The sequence below is a fragment of the Gymnodraco acuticeps genome, unplaced genomic scaffold, assembly GCF_902827175.1.
Source record: "Gymnodraco acuticeps unplaced genomic scaffold, fGymAcu1.1, whole genome shotgun sequence".
Taxonomy (NCBI): Eukaryota; Metazoa; Chordata; class Actinopteri; order Perciformes; family Bathydraconidae; genus Gymnodraco; species Gymnodraco acuticeps.
The window spans coordinates 25,336-40,095 of NW_022991900.1; the positions used below are offsets into that span (position 1 = coordinate 25,336).

At 47.7% G+C, this 14,760-nt stretch overlaps 1 protein-coding gene across 4 annotated transcripts in view; it reads right to left on the minus strand.

Annotated features, from left to right (window-relative positions):
* Positions 1–14,393, minus strand: part of LOC117535584 (TBC1 domain family member 2A-like) — a 30,300-nt gene extending 15,907 nt beyond the window's left edge. For 3 of the 4 annotated variants that reach the window (XM_034200105.1, XM_034200103.1, XM_034200102.1), the window contains exons 1-4: positions 14,251–14,393; positions 13,697–13,897; positions 12,820–13,007; positions 12,408–12,528 (exon numbers count right to left, since the gene is read on the minus strand). In XM_034200105.1, the coding sequence (XP_034055996.1) occupies positions 12,408–12,528; positions 12,820–13,007; positions 13,697–13,897; positions 14,251–14,310 (570 nt within the window). In that variant the 5' untranslated portion in view covers positions 14,311–14,393. The remainder of the gene's footprint in view (positions 1–12,407; positions 12,529–12,819; positions 13,008–13,696; positions 13,898–14,250) is intronic. The other variant, XM_034200104.1, reaches the window with a different exon arrangement.
* Between the last annotated feature and the right edge of the window lie 367 nt (positions 14,394–14,760).

Sequence of the window (14,760 nt, forward strand, 5' to 3'; positions counted from 1 at the left end):
TCCGGGAAAATGTATCCAAAAAAATGAATTATCGTGAGAGCTATATGAAACACACACACACAAACAAATCTACAGACTTACTCCAAACTGCCAAATATATTAATTAACACACTCTCACTCTCATATAATCTTTGACTCTCACTTTTCATCTCATTTCATTCTCTCTACCCCTTTCCAAACATAACAAACTAATCTCTTCTCATCCTGCACCTGTCCGCCGTAACCTTCGTTCCCTCTCCCCCTCTACCTTTGCCTCATCGGTGCTCTCAGCCCTCCCTTCCTCTGACTCGTTCCAACTCCTGCCTCCAAACTATGCTGCAGAAACTCTCCTCTCTACTCTCTCATCCTCTCTGGACTCTCTCTGTCCTCTCACATCTCGGCAGGCTCGTCAGTCCCCTCCTGCTCCCTGGCTAAATGATGCACTGCGTGCTAATAGAACCGTCCTTAGGGCAGCAGAGCGGAAACCGGTGGAAATCCAAACACCATGATGACCTCCTAACCTATCAGGCTCTCCTCTCCTCTTTCTCTGCTTCCATCTCTCAGGCAAAAAGCACTTTCTTTCAAGATAAGATCCAATCTTCCTATTCCAATCCCAAAAAACTATTTTCCATCTTCTCCACCCTCTTGGACCCCCCCTCCCCCCTCCACCCTCTTGGACCCCCCCAAAGCCCCTTCCCCCTACACCCTCTTGGACCCCCCTAAAGCCCCTCCCTCCTGGACCCCCCCAAAGCCCCTTCCCCCTCCACCCTCTTGGACCCCCCCCAAAGCCCCTTCCCCCTCCATCCTCCTGGACCCCCTCCAAAGCCCCTTCCCCCTCCTCCCTCTTGGACCCCCCCCAAAGCCCCTCCCCCCTCCTAACCTCCTGGACCCCCCCAAAGCCCCTTCCCCCTCCACCCTCTTGGACCCCCCAAAAGCCCCTCCCCCTCCTCCCTCCTGGACCCCCCCAAAGCCCCCTTCCCCCTCCTCCCTCTTGGACCCCCCCCAAAGCCCCTTGCCCCTCTACCCTCTTTGGACCCCCCCAAAGCCCCTCCCCCTCCTCCCTCCTGGACCCCCCCAAAGCCCCTTCCCCCTCCACCCTCTTGGACCCCCTCAAAGCCCCTCCCTCCTGGACCCCCCCCAAAGCCCCTTCCCCCTCCACCCTCTTGGACCCCCCCAAAGCCCCTTCCCCCTCCACCCTCTTTGGGGTATTGACTCGCCGTATATTCAAGAAACCAGATACCTTGCTTGTTCCATTCAGGTGCTTTATTGAAAGGTTCCATCAGCTGGCAGCCCACTGCCGACGTGCAACGTTTGCACGGTATTTAAAACAAATAACAAACAAGATTCCTGGTCATACGGATGTGTGCGTTCAAAAACTTTTTTCCAACTTCCTCTCTAGACTTCCTGCTGTGTCATGCTGGCAGCGTCATTTATACCTGAGCACGCCCCTCCTATTGCTTTGTATAAATAATAACAACATAAACTAGAGCTGTCCATAAGCAAGATGACACGTTACAAAAAACAGTATAATAGTAATTCATAATATTCAGCTCATTTAAGTTAAATTAAAGAATATTCAATTGGCTCACAAAACCATAATTCATTACCATAAAATAATGTGCCTAAATGGCTCTTACAATTCCGGCCCCTAATTATAAGGCGGGAAAGACTTATAATTAATAATAATAAAAAGAGTCATTTCCAAACTAACATATGGCTAACAATAGCTCAACTATACTCCTAACAAACAGCGTTTGCATGTACCTTTGGGGGAGGAATCCACCTACACCCCTTGACATGGGTTTTTCCATAAACAAACTAAATATACGTATTTTATGTACTTTTTTTTTTTGTAAAGGCAAAATCAAGTGTCCTATTCACAAATGATGGCAAAGTCTTTCCACAGGCCTCTCCAAAGTTACTGGATTTTGTTTTTAACCAGTACTCTACGAACCAGTCCTTTAGAGTCTGTGATGGTCTGCACGACTCTTCCCAGAAGCCACGAGCTCCGAGGGGCGTTGTCGTCCAGGATCATGACAATGTGCCCTGGTGCTAGATTCTGCTTCACTTTAGTCCATTTTTGACGCTCCTGTAGGTCAGGCAGGTACTCACGCACCCACCTTTTTCCAGAACAGGTCTGCTATGTACTGCGTTTGCTTCCATCTGCGACGTGTGTAGCAGTCATCCTTGCAGCTCAGCCCTGGAGGAAGCAATGGCTGTTTCTTTAATAACAGCAGATGATTTGGCGTCAGCGGGGTTCAATGTTATTTGGGTCATCAGATGATGTGGTTAAAGGTCTGTCATTAAGTATGGCCTCAACTTCACACAACACAGTCTGGAGACACTCGTCGTCAATTGTTTGCTCATGAAGGACAGACTTTAAGACCTTCTTTACGGATTTTACCTGCCTCTCCCATACTCCACTGAAGTGAGGTCCAGCGGGAGGGTTGAAAACCCACTGGATTTCCTTTCTGAGCAAGAGCTTCCTGCATTTTGGCTTGATTCCACTGCTGCATAGCTGCCCGTAATTCTTTGTCTGCGCTGACTAGGTTGGTGCCGTTGTCGGATCTCATAAGTGACACTTGGCCCCTTCTGCACATGAAGCGACGCAGAGCATTTATACAGGAGTCTGTGTCAAGTGTGTGAGCGACCTCTAGGTGTATGGCTCGGGTAGTCATACATGTAAACAATACTCCATATCTTTTAACGATGCTGCGACCTCTTTTGACCTCTATAGGCCCAAAATAATCCACACCTACATTGGTGAAGGGTGGTTTGTCTGGAAGCAGTCTGTCTGAAGGTAAATCTGCCATCTTTTGTCCTTGACTCTTTGCCTGTAATTTTTTGCATGTCACACACCTAGACAGGATTTTTCTTACTGCTGAATTTGCAGCAGGAATCCAAAATCTCTGGCGCAGACGGGAAAGCATGTCATTTCTTCCTGAATGTCCGACTCTTTCGTGTATATCTTGCAGAAGCAGCATTGTAGGATGCATGTTGTTGGGCATGATTATGGGGTGCTTTGATTCTTCGGGCATAGCAGATTTACTGAGTCGACCTCCAACTCACAGAACGCCATCCAGCAGCACTGGGTCTAGTCTCCGAATGGGACTATTACCTTTGACCAGTGTTTTTTCGTTTTTTAGAGCAGAAATCTCTGCCGGGAAACTGCGGCATTGACAGTAGCGGATGATTACCATCTCTGATTCGTTGAAGTCCTCCACAGTAAGGAGCCCCATGCTTAAGTGTGCCTTCATACTGCTGCATTTTTTTTTCTTTTTGGCCTTTTGCCCGTTTTGAATCTTGTCGACCCTCCAATTCTTGACGTCTTTTACCTAGAATCAGGAGACCTTTTCTTAGTCTGAGCATCCATGCGATGGCTCTTTTCAGACGACACCAGCTTGAATAGTAGCGCATTAGCTTGTCCAATGCGTCCATGCCTTCAACAACGTCTATACGGTGCATGAAGACAGGTTTTCTCACTTCATTGTCCTCCTCAGGGAGTTTCACACTGTCCTGTTTTTCAGGCCATTTGTAGTCTGGGTCTTTTAGGATCGCTGGCCCTTCCATCCAACTCTGTCTGGCTACAAACTGCTCTGCTGTGATACCACGAGAGGCACAGTCAGCTCGATTTTCTGCGGTGTTGATGTACCTCCATTGATCCACCTTTGTTTCTTCATGTATTACAGCAACCCTATTGGCCACGAAGGTCTTTAGACGTAGGGCCTCATTTGCTATGTACTTCAAGACTGCAGTACTGTCGATCTAAAACACTGATTCTTGTAGTTCTAACTGGAGCTCCTTTCTGAGCAGTCTGTCCATCTTTACAGCTAGTACAGCAGCAGTTAACTTCATACGTGGGATGGTAGTTTGCTTTAGTGGAGCGACCCTTGCCTTTCCCATCATAAAGGCACAATGCACAAGGCCTTCCTTGTTTTTCAGCCTCAGGAATGACACCGATCCATAACCACTCTCACTGGCATCTGAGAAGTGGTGTAGCTGTGCAGTAGCAATACTTCCAAATCCCTCAGGCTTGATGCACCTCCTAACTAAAAAGTTGGAAAGCTGTGGTAGTTGGCTTAACCAGGTGTTCCAGTATTGTGCAAGCCCATCAGGAATGTCCTCATCCCATGTAAGCTTTTCCTTGCATAGTTGCTGGAGAAAGATCTTAGCTGGGAGCACAACTGGGGCAAGGAATCCTAGTGGGTCATAGATGGAGCTTACCACTGACAACACTCCTCTTCTTGTGGCTGCTCTCAGGCTGATGTTGACTCTGAACTTGAATGAATCTGATTCTATGCACCAAAGGACGCCGAGTGCTCTTTCGACAGGCAGGGCCTCTTTAGCCAGATCTAGGTCTTTTACTTCCTTGGCTCTTTCACTCTCTGGAATAGTTTTCAAGAGGGCTCGGCTATTGCTTGTCCATTTGGTAAGGTGAAAGCCTCCTGAGGCGCACAAGGACATGAGGTCTTTGCTCAGGGCAATGGCTTCAGAGTCACTACTGACCGACTTTAAACAGTCATCAACGTAGAAGTTCCTCAGAACTGTATCTACGGCCTGAGTTGATGCTGCAGTCCTGTTTTCTTCTGCTGCTCTTCTTAAGGCAAAGTTAGCACAGCTGGCAGCCGAGGTGGCGCCAACAATGTGTACAACCATTTTGCAGTCAACCATTTCTTGTGTGAGGTCTCCATTAGGCCACCACAAAAAGCGTAGGAGGTCTGTATCCTCTTCTGGGGACTCTGACTTGGTGGTACATGGCTTCTATGTCTGCCATCATTGCAACAGGCTCTTGTCTAAAAACGTGTCAGGACTCCGATGAGGGAGCTTGTAAGGTCAGGACCCTGAAGCAATTCATTGTTGATTGAGGTTCCATGGAAACTTGCGGCACAGTCAAAGACTACCCGGAGTTTTTTTCTTTTGTGGGTGGTACACACCATGGTGTGGGATATACCCACACTCTGTCGTCTTGCCAGCTCAGTTGTGTCTCTGGCACCTTAACTGCATATCCCTTATTAGCAGGTCACTAATTACAGTCTGTGTATTCCTGGTGAATTCTGGTTTTTTGGTGAGTCTCTTCTTTAGGTTAATTGCTCTCTGCACTGCAGCATACTTATTGTTTGGCAAGCTGACCAATGATGTCTTTGTAGGTAGATTGATGTAATAATGTCCTTCAGCATGATGGATTGAGCTGGACAGAGAGCTGATGACTTGTTTGTCTCGTGACATTTCCAGTTTGTCGCTGTAGCAATGCTCAGGAAAGTCTGCATTGTATTGCTGTATGAGTAGCCTTTCCACAGTCTCTACTGCAATCCGGTTGATTGTGACTTGGTGCTGCTCACCGTCCTCTGGCTCACTGTCTTCTTGTTCTTTAAGTGGGCCATTAATAGTCCAGCCAAGGACCGTCTTTACAGCATATGGGCCGTTGTTCTGACTGTGAATGACTTTCCATGGCTCGAAAGCTTCATATACGTCATTTCCAATTAGGAGTCCTATCTCAGCAGCGATGCACGGCAGCTCTACTTCCTGAAGGTGTGGCCATTTTTCAATGTCTTTCTGAAGAGGAATATGATCCTTTGTTACTGGATGCTCTTTTGCGTGAAAACCTTTTTTAAGCTGATAAACTTTTCTTCTTTGATTCCACAGACCTCCAAATCTCTCAGCAGAGAACTTTTCACTTGTTTGGTTGAGCTCATTGTTGTTAGGACAAGCTGCGCTCCTTTTCCCTGCAGGTTTAGCTGCCTTGCTTAAAGAGTCTGTGCAAAAATGTTGCCGAGCTCCCAGGGTCCACGAAGGCGTAGGTTTTCACAAGCTTGCTTCCTGTCTTTGCTTTGATGTAGACTGGAAGAATAGCAAGAACACATCTATCTCCGGCCCCTTCACAGTCTCCTGGTTTATGCTCACCAGTGCCACTTGAAACTACTGTGCTGTCTGACCTGGCCACCTCTTGGCTTTCTGCACGTGCATGATTGGAAACATTGTCTATTCTATGAATGTGCAGCAAGCTTGGGTGTCTTTCTGAACATGTTTGGCATGTCATTCTCTTTTTGCAGTCTTTACTCACGTGCCCTTTAACTAGGCATCCAAAACATAGTCCAGATTTCCATCTAAAGTCCACCTTGTCTTTATGAGTCTTTATGAGGTTGTTCTGCAATCTGATGGCACTCCAATAGTGCGTGGTCCTTCTTGCAGAACAAACATGGCTTCATGAAGGCAACATTACTTGACGTCCTGCTATTCACTGTCAGAGGTTTGCAATGATCTTCCTCTGTTGATGTGGCCACACTGGTTGCAAAGATGCTTCCTTTAATCCTTTCCACTCCTGGTATTTTTCTCCATTTGTAAAACGTTCCTGCTTTTCGCTTCGGCAGCAGATCCCTGCAGGTCACCAAAGAGAGGGTCGGCCAGGATTTTGGCTTGGTTATCCACAAAGTCGACAAGTCTTTGAATCTCACTCTTCTCTGGCTCCTTTCTTGGATCTTGAATGCCAGCACCTTCCATCTTTTTATGAATTTATAGGGTAACTTCGAGACGATAACTCTCATATTAGTAGGGTTATCCAGCTCCTCCATGTAATTCACATCCTCCAGGGCGTTTCTGCAATTTAAAAGGAATAGGGAAAACTTGTTGAGTGTTTGTGAGTCCTCTGGTTTTATTTGCGGCCATTTTAGCACCTTTTCCATCAAAGCGGGTGGCAATCTTCAGTGGGTTGCCGTAGCAGTTTTCCAACATGTCCATGGCTCTCTGAAAACCACGGTCGGGGGGCATATGCTGGCAGCTTTTTTACAATGTCTTTGGGATCACCCTCTTGTTATACTGTTCCAGGAAGTACATTTTTCGACACAGTGGACCATACCATCCTCCTCCACCGCCTCGAGACCTACACCAGGGTGACGGACACGGCTCTGAAGTGGTTCTCAAGCTACCTCACCAACCGGAAGTACCAACGTGTCTCTGGGGGGTTCCAGGTCTGACGACACCGCAGTGACATGCGGGGTCCCACAGGGCTCAGTGCTGGGGCCGATCCTGTTTTTAATCTATCTATTACCTCTGGGTCATATCATCAGACAACATAACATCAACCTTCCACTGCTATGCCGACGACACTCAGGTCTACATCAAAACACAACCCAATACCACCACTATCCAAACACTAAACACCTGCCTGGAAGACATCCGCTCCTGGATGACCACCAACTACCTTCAGCTCAACAGCAGCAAGACGGAGGCAATCCTGATAGGCACCACTGACCAGCTTGCCAAGGTCGCCAACATCAGCCCCTCCCTTGATGGTCAGCTCATTCCTGTCTCTCATCCGTTGTCACCAACCTCGGTGTAAGGTTTGACCCCACTCTGTCTTTCCAAGCCCACATCAAACACATCACCAAGACCTCCTTATTTCACCTGAAAAACATTTCCCTACTGAAGCCCTCTCTCTCAACTGATGACATCAAAAAACTGGTTCATGCACTCGTCTTCTCAAGACTAGAACTATTGCAATGCACTCCTCTCCGGTTCTCCCAGCCAAATCCATCAACCGCTTGCAACTTGTCCAGAACAGCAAAGCCAGAGTTCTCACCGGTACAAAAAGGTCCGCACACATAACCCCCATACTTGCAAAACTACACTGGCTCCCAGTCCACTACAGGATCCAGTTTAAGGTTCTGCTCCTCACGTACAAAGCCCGGAATGGACAAAGCCCAAAATACCATCTGTGACCTCATCCATACCCAGACATCTACCCGCTCTCTCCGCTCCAGCCACGCTCCTCTTCTTCACATCCCCCGCACACGTCTCCGAACAATGGGAGACCGAGCCTTCTGCTCATTCGCCCCGCGCCTCTGGAACTCCCTCCCAGATCAGCTGAGATCTGCCCCTTCCACCGAGGTCTTCAAAAACCGGCCTTAAGACCCTCTTCTTTCGGCAGGCCTTCCAATAAACTTTGAGCATGGTACACCTGGAGTATTGCCATTTTTATCGCTATCTCCGACTTTTACTTTTGTACGCTATTTTATTTTTTATTTTTTGATTTCTTATTATTATTACAATTATTTGTTTAATCTCTCAAAGTGTATCAATATCCCTTGTTGTGAAGCACTTCGAGATTTGTCTTGGCAGATGAGAAGTGCTATATAAATTAAATGTATACATCTTATCTGCAGCATTGTCTGTTCTGGAGCTGACTGTGTGTTGGAATGCCTTAAGAAAAGATCTGAAGTCGAGCAGGTCACCATAAAAAACAGGAATATCACGCTGTGGGAGAAGGGCGAGCTGCTGATGTTTCACAAGCATTTCTGTTATATCAGTCTGCTTCTTGATTACTTTGCATATGTCCTTTTCATAGTCACTTTGTCGCTGATGTGCCCCACTGGCTAATGTACTTGAGTCCAGAGCCTTTGGTGCTTTAGGTCTAGCTCCAGGTGCTGAAATAGACCTATCTGATGGGTTTACATGACTGCTTGGGATTAGTGGATGGCTGTGTCCTGCTTGCTCTTGTGTGTCTTCTTTCTGCCGTGTGTTTGCATTGTCCAAATACGTGTTCATTGCATCGCTCTTATCCTGTGCGTCATACTCTTCATACATTCTAATTTTAGCATTTGACACTGCTAAGGCTGTTTTAATTTTCAGCTCTTCTTTCTCAGCCCGAAGATGTGCCTCCTCAACTGCCAAGACTTTGCTTTAGCGAGGCAGCCTTGGCTTCCAAAGCTGCACGCTTTACTTCCTCTCTTAGTCGTGCTGAGGATGCTGTTGAAGCGGATGAAGCCCTGCTAGCTCTACTGGATCTTGACACCACAGATACACTGTCCTTATGAGAAACATCATCATTGCAGGCTTGTGGTATTTCTTTGTAATGTTCATCACAATTAATCCACACATCAGCTTCATTAATAAAGTCCTGAAACCTCTGAGATTTAGGCTCAAACCAGCTCTCTTGATCATGGCTCTGTTCTTCTTCATTCATAAAAAGCACAACTGAGCAGTTACAGTCTTTAAAACTCCTCAAATATTGCCTTGAAATGTTTCATCTTTGAGATAACTTCCATCAAGTTACAGGTGTTGCCCATTAAAGGCTCAACTTCATTCATTTTGGCAGTGAGTTGTCTTAATTTACCTCTCCTTGCATTGATGCAGAGCTGTAGCCGCTGCTCCATGGCCTTTTCCGTTGGTTTTGCTGCCCTCTTGTGGGCGTCGACCGTAAATGCACCCTCAGTGGCGCTGTCCTCCGACATTATTCAGCCGGTTTGTCTGAACAAAAGACAACAGCTGTTTTACCAAGTGGCTCGAACTCCAATGAAAGGCATGCAGAGTAGCGTGACAGCCTGCAGTCCATGTCCACACGGTAGAGGATAATCCAAATGGTCCCTTGGCCCAGTAGCCACGATCAGATCCACTTTGTTTCTGCCGCAGCTCCAGTAGCCACGATCAGATCCACATCCGACAATTCCAGTGATAGTAGTTTCCTACACGCTAGTAATCCTCACGACGTTGTCGGAAGTTTTTGACTTACTGTAATGGCCAATTGTCCAAAGAAAATGAATGCTCAAAGGCCACTTAGTCTAGGAGGCGAGCTCGAGTATTGACTCGCGTATATTCAAGAAACCAGATACCTTGCTTGTTCCATTCAGGTGCTTTATTGAAAGGTTCCATCAGATGGCGGCCCACTGCCGACGTGCAACGTTTGCACGGTATTTAAAACAAATAAACAAACAAGATTCCTGGTCATACGGATGTGTGCGTTCAAAAACTTTTTCCAACTTCCTCTCTAGACTTCCTGCTGTGTCATGCTGGCAGCGTCATTTATACCTGAGCACGCCCCTCCTATTGCTTTGTATAAATAATAACAAACATAAACTAGAGCTGTCCATAAGCAAGATGACACGTTACAAAAACAGTATAATAGTAATTCATAATTATTCAGCTCATTTAAGTTAAATTAAAGAATATTCAATTGGCTCACAAAACCATAATTCATTACCATAAAATAATGTGCCTAAATGGCTCTTACACCCCCCAAAGCCCCTCCTCCCTCTTGGACCCCCCCAAAGCCCCTCCCCCCTCCTCCCTCCTGGACCCCCCCAAAGCCCCTCCCCCCTCCTCCCTTCTGTCAAGCGACTTTGTTACCCACTTTGAAAAAAAGGTTGATGATATTCGCTCTTCTTTTTCTGACTCACCTCTACTCACCGCTGGGTCACCAGACCTTCCTTCCACCAACACACTTACCTCCTTTTCCCCTCTCTCTCCAAGTGAGGTTCTTACCCTCATTACCTCTGCCCGTCCTACCACCTGTCCTCTGGACCCTATCCCTTCAAACCTCCTTCAGACTATCGCTCCTGATATTCTACCGTTTCTCACCCATTTCATTCATCAACACTTCTCTAACTTCTGGTCACTTTTCCAAACAGTCTCAAGGAGGCAAGAGTAAACCCTCTCCTAAAGAAACCCACTCTCAACCCGTCTGATGTTATAAACTACAGGCCTGTCTCTCTCCTCCCGTTCCTGTCTAAATCACTTGAACGCGCTGTCTTTAAACAACTCTCCTGTTATCTCCATCAGAACAACCTTCTGGATCCGCACCAGTCTGGTTTCAAGGCAGGTCACTCCACAGAAACTGCCCTCCTTGCTGTTTCTGAGGAACTGCACACGGCTAAAGCAGCCTCCCTCTCCTCTGTCATCATCCTGTTGGACCTGTCTGCTGCATTCGACACGGTGAATCATCAGATCCTCCTTCGCACTCTCCAAGAACTTGGAGTTTCAGGCTCTGCACTTTCCCTCCTCACCTCATACCTCAAAGACCGTACCTACAGGGTTACTTGGAGAGGGTCCGAGTCCAACCCTTGTCAATTAACTACAGGGGTCCCTCAGGGCTCTGTTCTTGGTCCCCTCCTTTTCTCCTTGTACACCAACTCGCTCGGATCAGTCATTAGCCCGCATGGTTTTTCATACCACTGCCATGCTGACGACACCCAACTAATTATGTCCTTTCCCCGCTCAGAGACCCAGGTCGTCGCACGCATCTCTGCTTGTCTAGCTGACATCTCTCAGTGGATGTCTGCTCATCACCTCAAACTCAACCTTGACAAGACTGAACTGCTCTTCCTCCCGGGAAAAGATTGTCCAACTCTTGACCTGACAATCAACATCGGCACCTCAGTTGTTTCCCCGACTCAGACTGCAAGGAATCTGGGTGTGACCCTAGATAACAACCTGTCCTTCACTGCAAACATCGCTGCTACAACCCGCTGCTGCAGATACACGCTTTACAACATCAGGAAGATACGTCCCCAGCTGACTCAGAAAGCGACTCAGGTTCTGGTCCAGGCTCTCGTCATCTCACGCCTAGACTACTGCAACTCCCTCCTGGCTGGTCTGCCTGCATGTGCCATCCGACCTCTGCAGCTCATCCAGAATGCAGCGGTTCGTCTGGTCTTCAACCTTCCTAAATTCTCCCACACCACTCCGCTCCTCCGCTCCCTTCACTGGCTTCCGGTAACTGCTAGAATCCACTTCAAGACACTGGTACTTGCTTACCGTGCTGCGAATGGATCTGGCCCTTCCTACATCCAGGACATGGTTAAACCGTACACCCCAGCGCGTGCACTACGCTCTGCATCAGCCAAACGACTCGTTGCGCCCTCGCTGCGAGGGGGACCCAAGTTCCCATCGGCGAAAACACGTGGGTTTGCTATCCTGGCTCCAAGATGGTGGAATGAGCTCCCCATTGACATCAGGACGGCAGATAGCTTGCACATCTTCCGGCGCAAACTGAAAACTCATCTCTTTCGACTCCACTTCGAGCGTTAGAACGATTAACGAAGCACTTTTATACCAATAAAGGACTGGATTACCTAAAGCCAGTTGAGTAGCACTTGAAATGTTTGGCTCTATGAAACCTGATGTACTTTATGATTCTGTTTTCTTCAAGGTTGTGTCTTCCTGGTCGAATGTACTTATTGTAAGTCGCTTTGGACAAAAGCGTCAGCTAAATGCAATGTAATGTAATGTAATGTAATGTAATGGATTAGACTCAGAGGAACTGGATTAGACTAAGAGGAACTGGTTTAGATTTAGAGGAACTGGTTTAGACTCAGAGGAACTGGATTAGACTCAGAGGAACTGGTTTAGACTTAGAGGAACTGGTTTAGACTTAGAGGAACTGGTTTAGATTTAGAGGAACTGGTTTAGACTCAGAGGAACTGGATTAGACTCAGAGGAACTGGTTTAGACTTAGAGGAACTGGTTTAGACTTAGAGGAACTGGTTTAGACTCAGAGGAACTGGATTAGACTCAGAGGAACTGGTTTAGATTTAGAGGAACTGGTTTAGACTCAGAGGAACTGGATTAGACTCAGAGGAACTGGTTTAGACTTAGAGGAACTGGTTTAGACTTAGAGGAACTGGTTTAGACTCAGAGGAATTGGTTTAGACTCAGACCTGTGAGGCCAGCAGCTGCTTGGTGTAATAATCCGGAGGCAGGATGTTCTCCACCACGGCCACCAGACACCAGAATGCCTCCTCCTCGCTCTGAAGGACCAGCAGGGCCAGAGCCGCCAGCCTGAGGAACAGTTACATGACATGTCACATGACATGCTACGTCACATGTCTCTCTCTGGCCGTTTCTCAATCGCGAGTACACCTGCTGCAGAGCAACTATTTCAAGTATACTCCGTCATCGAGTGGCGCAGAATGCTGGGCATTTAAACAGTCCTTCGGTGCCACTCGATGACGTAGTATACTTGAAATAGTTGCTCTGCAGCAAGTTTACTCGCGATTGAGAAACGGCCTCTGTTTCCGCACAGTGTCACAGAGGGGCCTCACCTGTGTCAAAGTAGGAACATGTCTTTACCTGTTGAGGCCCTGGCAGTAGCCAATGGCAGGGTTCTGCCAGGAGAAGGCCAATAGGACACGGCGCAGCTGCTGGAGGGCGGGGCTAGAGGGTGAGGAGAAGTGCTGATTGGTGGTCAGGGTGCGGTGGAGGTCCAGCTGGATCTGTCTGGAGGCGGGACAAGGAGACGCATCGCTTTTCTCACAAAGCTGGAAACACAGCAGCTGGTTAATCAGTAACATGTAATATAGTGTTACCTAACAACAGCTAGCTTGCAACAGCTAGTTGACAACCGCTAGCAGACAACCGCTAGCTCGCAACAGCTAGCTCGCAACAGCTGGCTCGCAACAGCCAGCTCACAACAGCCAGCTCACAACAGCCAGCTGACAACAGCTAGTTGACAACCGCTAGCTGACAACAGCTAGTTAACAACCGTTAGCTGACAATCGCCAGCTACCAACAGCTAGCTGACAATCGCCAGCTAACAATCGCCAGTTGACAACAGCTAGCTAGCTACCAACAGCTAGCTACCAACAGCTAGCTCACAACAGCTAGTTGACAACCGTTAGCTGACAATCGCCAGCTACCAACAGCTAGCTGACAATCGCCAGCTAACAATCGACAGTTGACAACCGCCAGCTGACAACAGCTAGCTAGCTACCGACAGCTAGCTACCGACAGCTAGCTTACAACCGCCAGCTGACAACCGCCAGATAACAATCGCCAGCTAACAACCGCCAGCGAACAACTGCCAGCTAACTGTAGCTAACTAACAACAGCTAGCACTCAGGAGCTGAAAAGTCCAGGTGTGTCAGGTGTACTTCCTGTGTACTTCCTGTGTACTTCCTGTGTACTTCCTGTGTACTTCCTGTGTACTTCCTGTGTACTTCCTGTGTACCTGTTGGTAGCGCTGTGGGTGGCGCTCCCTGGCGCTCCTGGTTCTGGCCCGGACCAGCCAGGTCCAGACCCGCTGCCGGTACTCCCGTGGGACGCCCCCCCGCAGCAGGCCTTTGAGCTCCGGGGAGGAACAGAGATCATTGCTGGACCTGCCGGCGAGGAACTGGGCCCAGCGACCAATCAGAGGCCGGTCTTCCCCATCCTGAGGGAACACAACAACCATCAGAACCACAGACAAACACAACAACCATCAGAACCACAGACAAACACAACAACCATCAGAACCACAGACAAACACAACAACCATCAGAACCACCAGCTCATCAGTCACATCATGTTCCCCACTCTGTATCATTAAACTGGTGTTAAACTGTATTAAATTATATATGTTTGATATTAATAGGACTGTATGACAGGTGTACAGTTGTACAGGTGTTACAGGTGTACAGGTGTTACAAGTGTACAGGTGTACAGGTTTTACAAGTGTACAGGTGTTACAAGTGTACAGGTGATACAGGTGTTACAAGTATACAGGTGTTACAGGTGTGCAGGGACCTGGTTCAGCAGGTTGTGGGAGCGGATCTCCAGCGCCTGGATCTTAGCGAGCAGTTTCATGTCCTCGACTTCATATTCAGGGACGATCTGGAAGCCGTACTCATCGTGATCTCTGAGGACAAAACATCATCAGAACCTTCCGTTACCCCCCACCCCACAGGTGTTCCTGTTACACCCCCCCCCCCCCCCCACAGCAGGGTTTCCGCTAGGATTTGTTCTCGCCGGTCAAATGTCCGGACAGAATTTATTTTACCGGACACATTTGAAACTTCCCGGTCATGTTTCAATAATAAGAATTGTGCAGCAGAGTTTCCGTTAGCAGGTCATCACCCGGACTCGGGACCGGATATGCTGATGTTTAAAACTCAGTTAATGGGAGTCATTTTTATATTGCTTCAGTTATAATCGCACATTTTTCAATAAATGATTCCACAAACAACAAACAACATAATTACTACATTCAAAGAAACTACTTGCAGTAGATGAAGTGCATAATTCAAAAGTTTACAC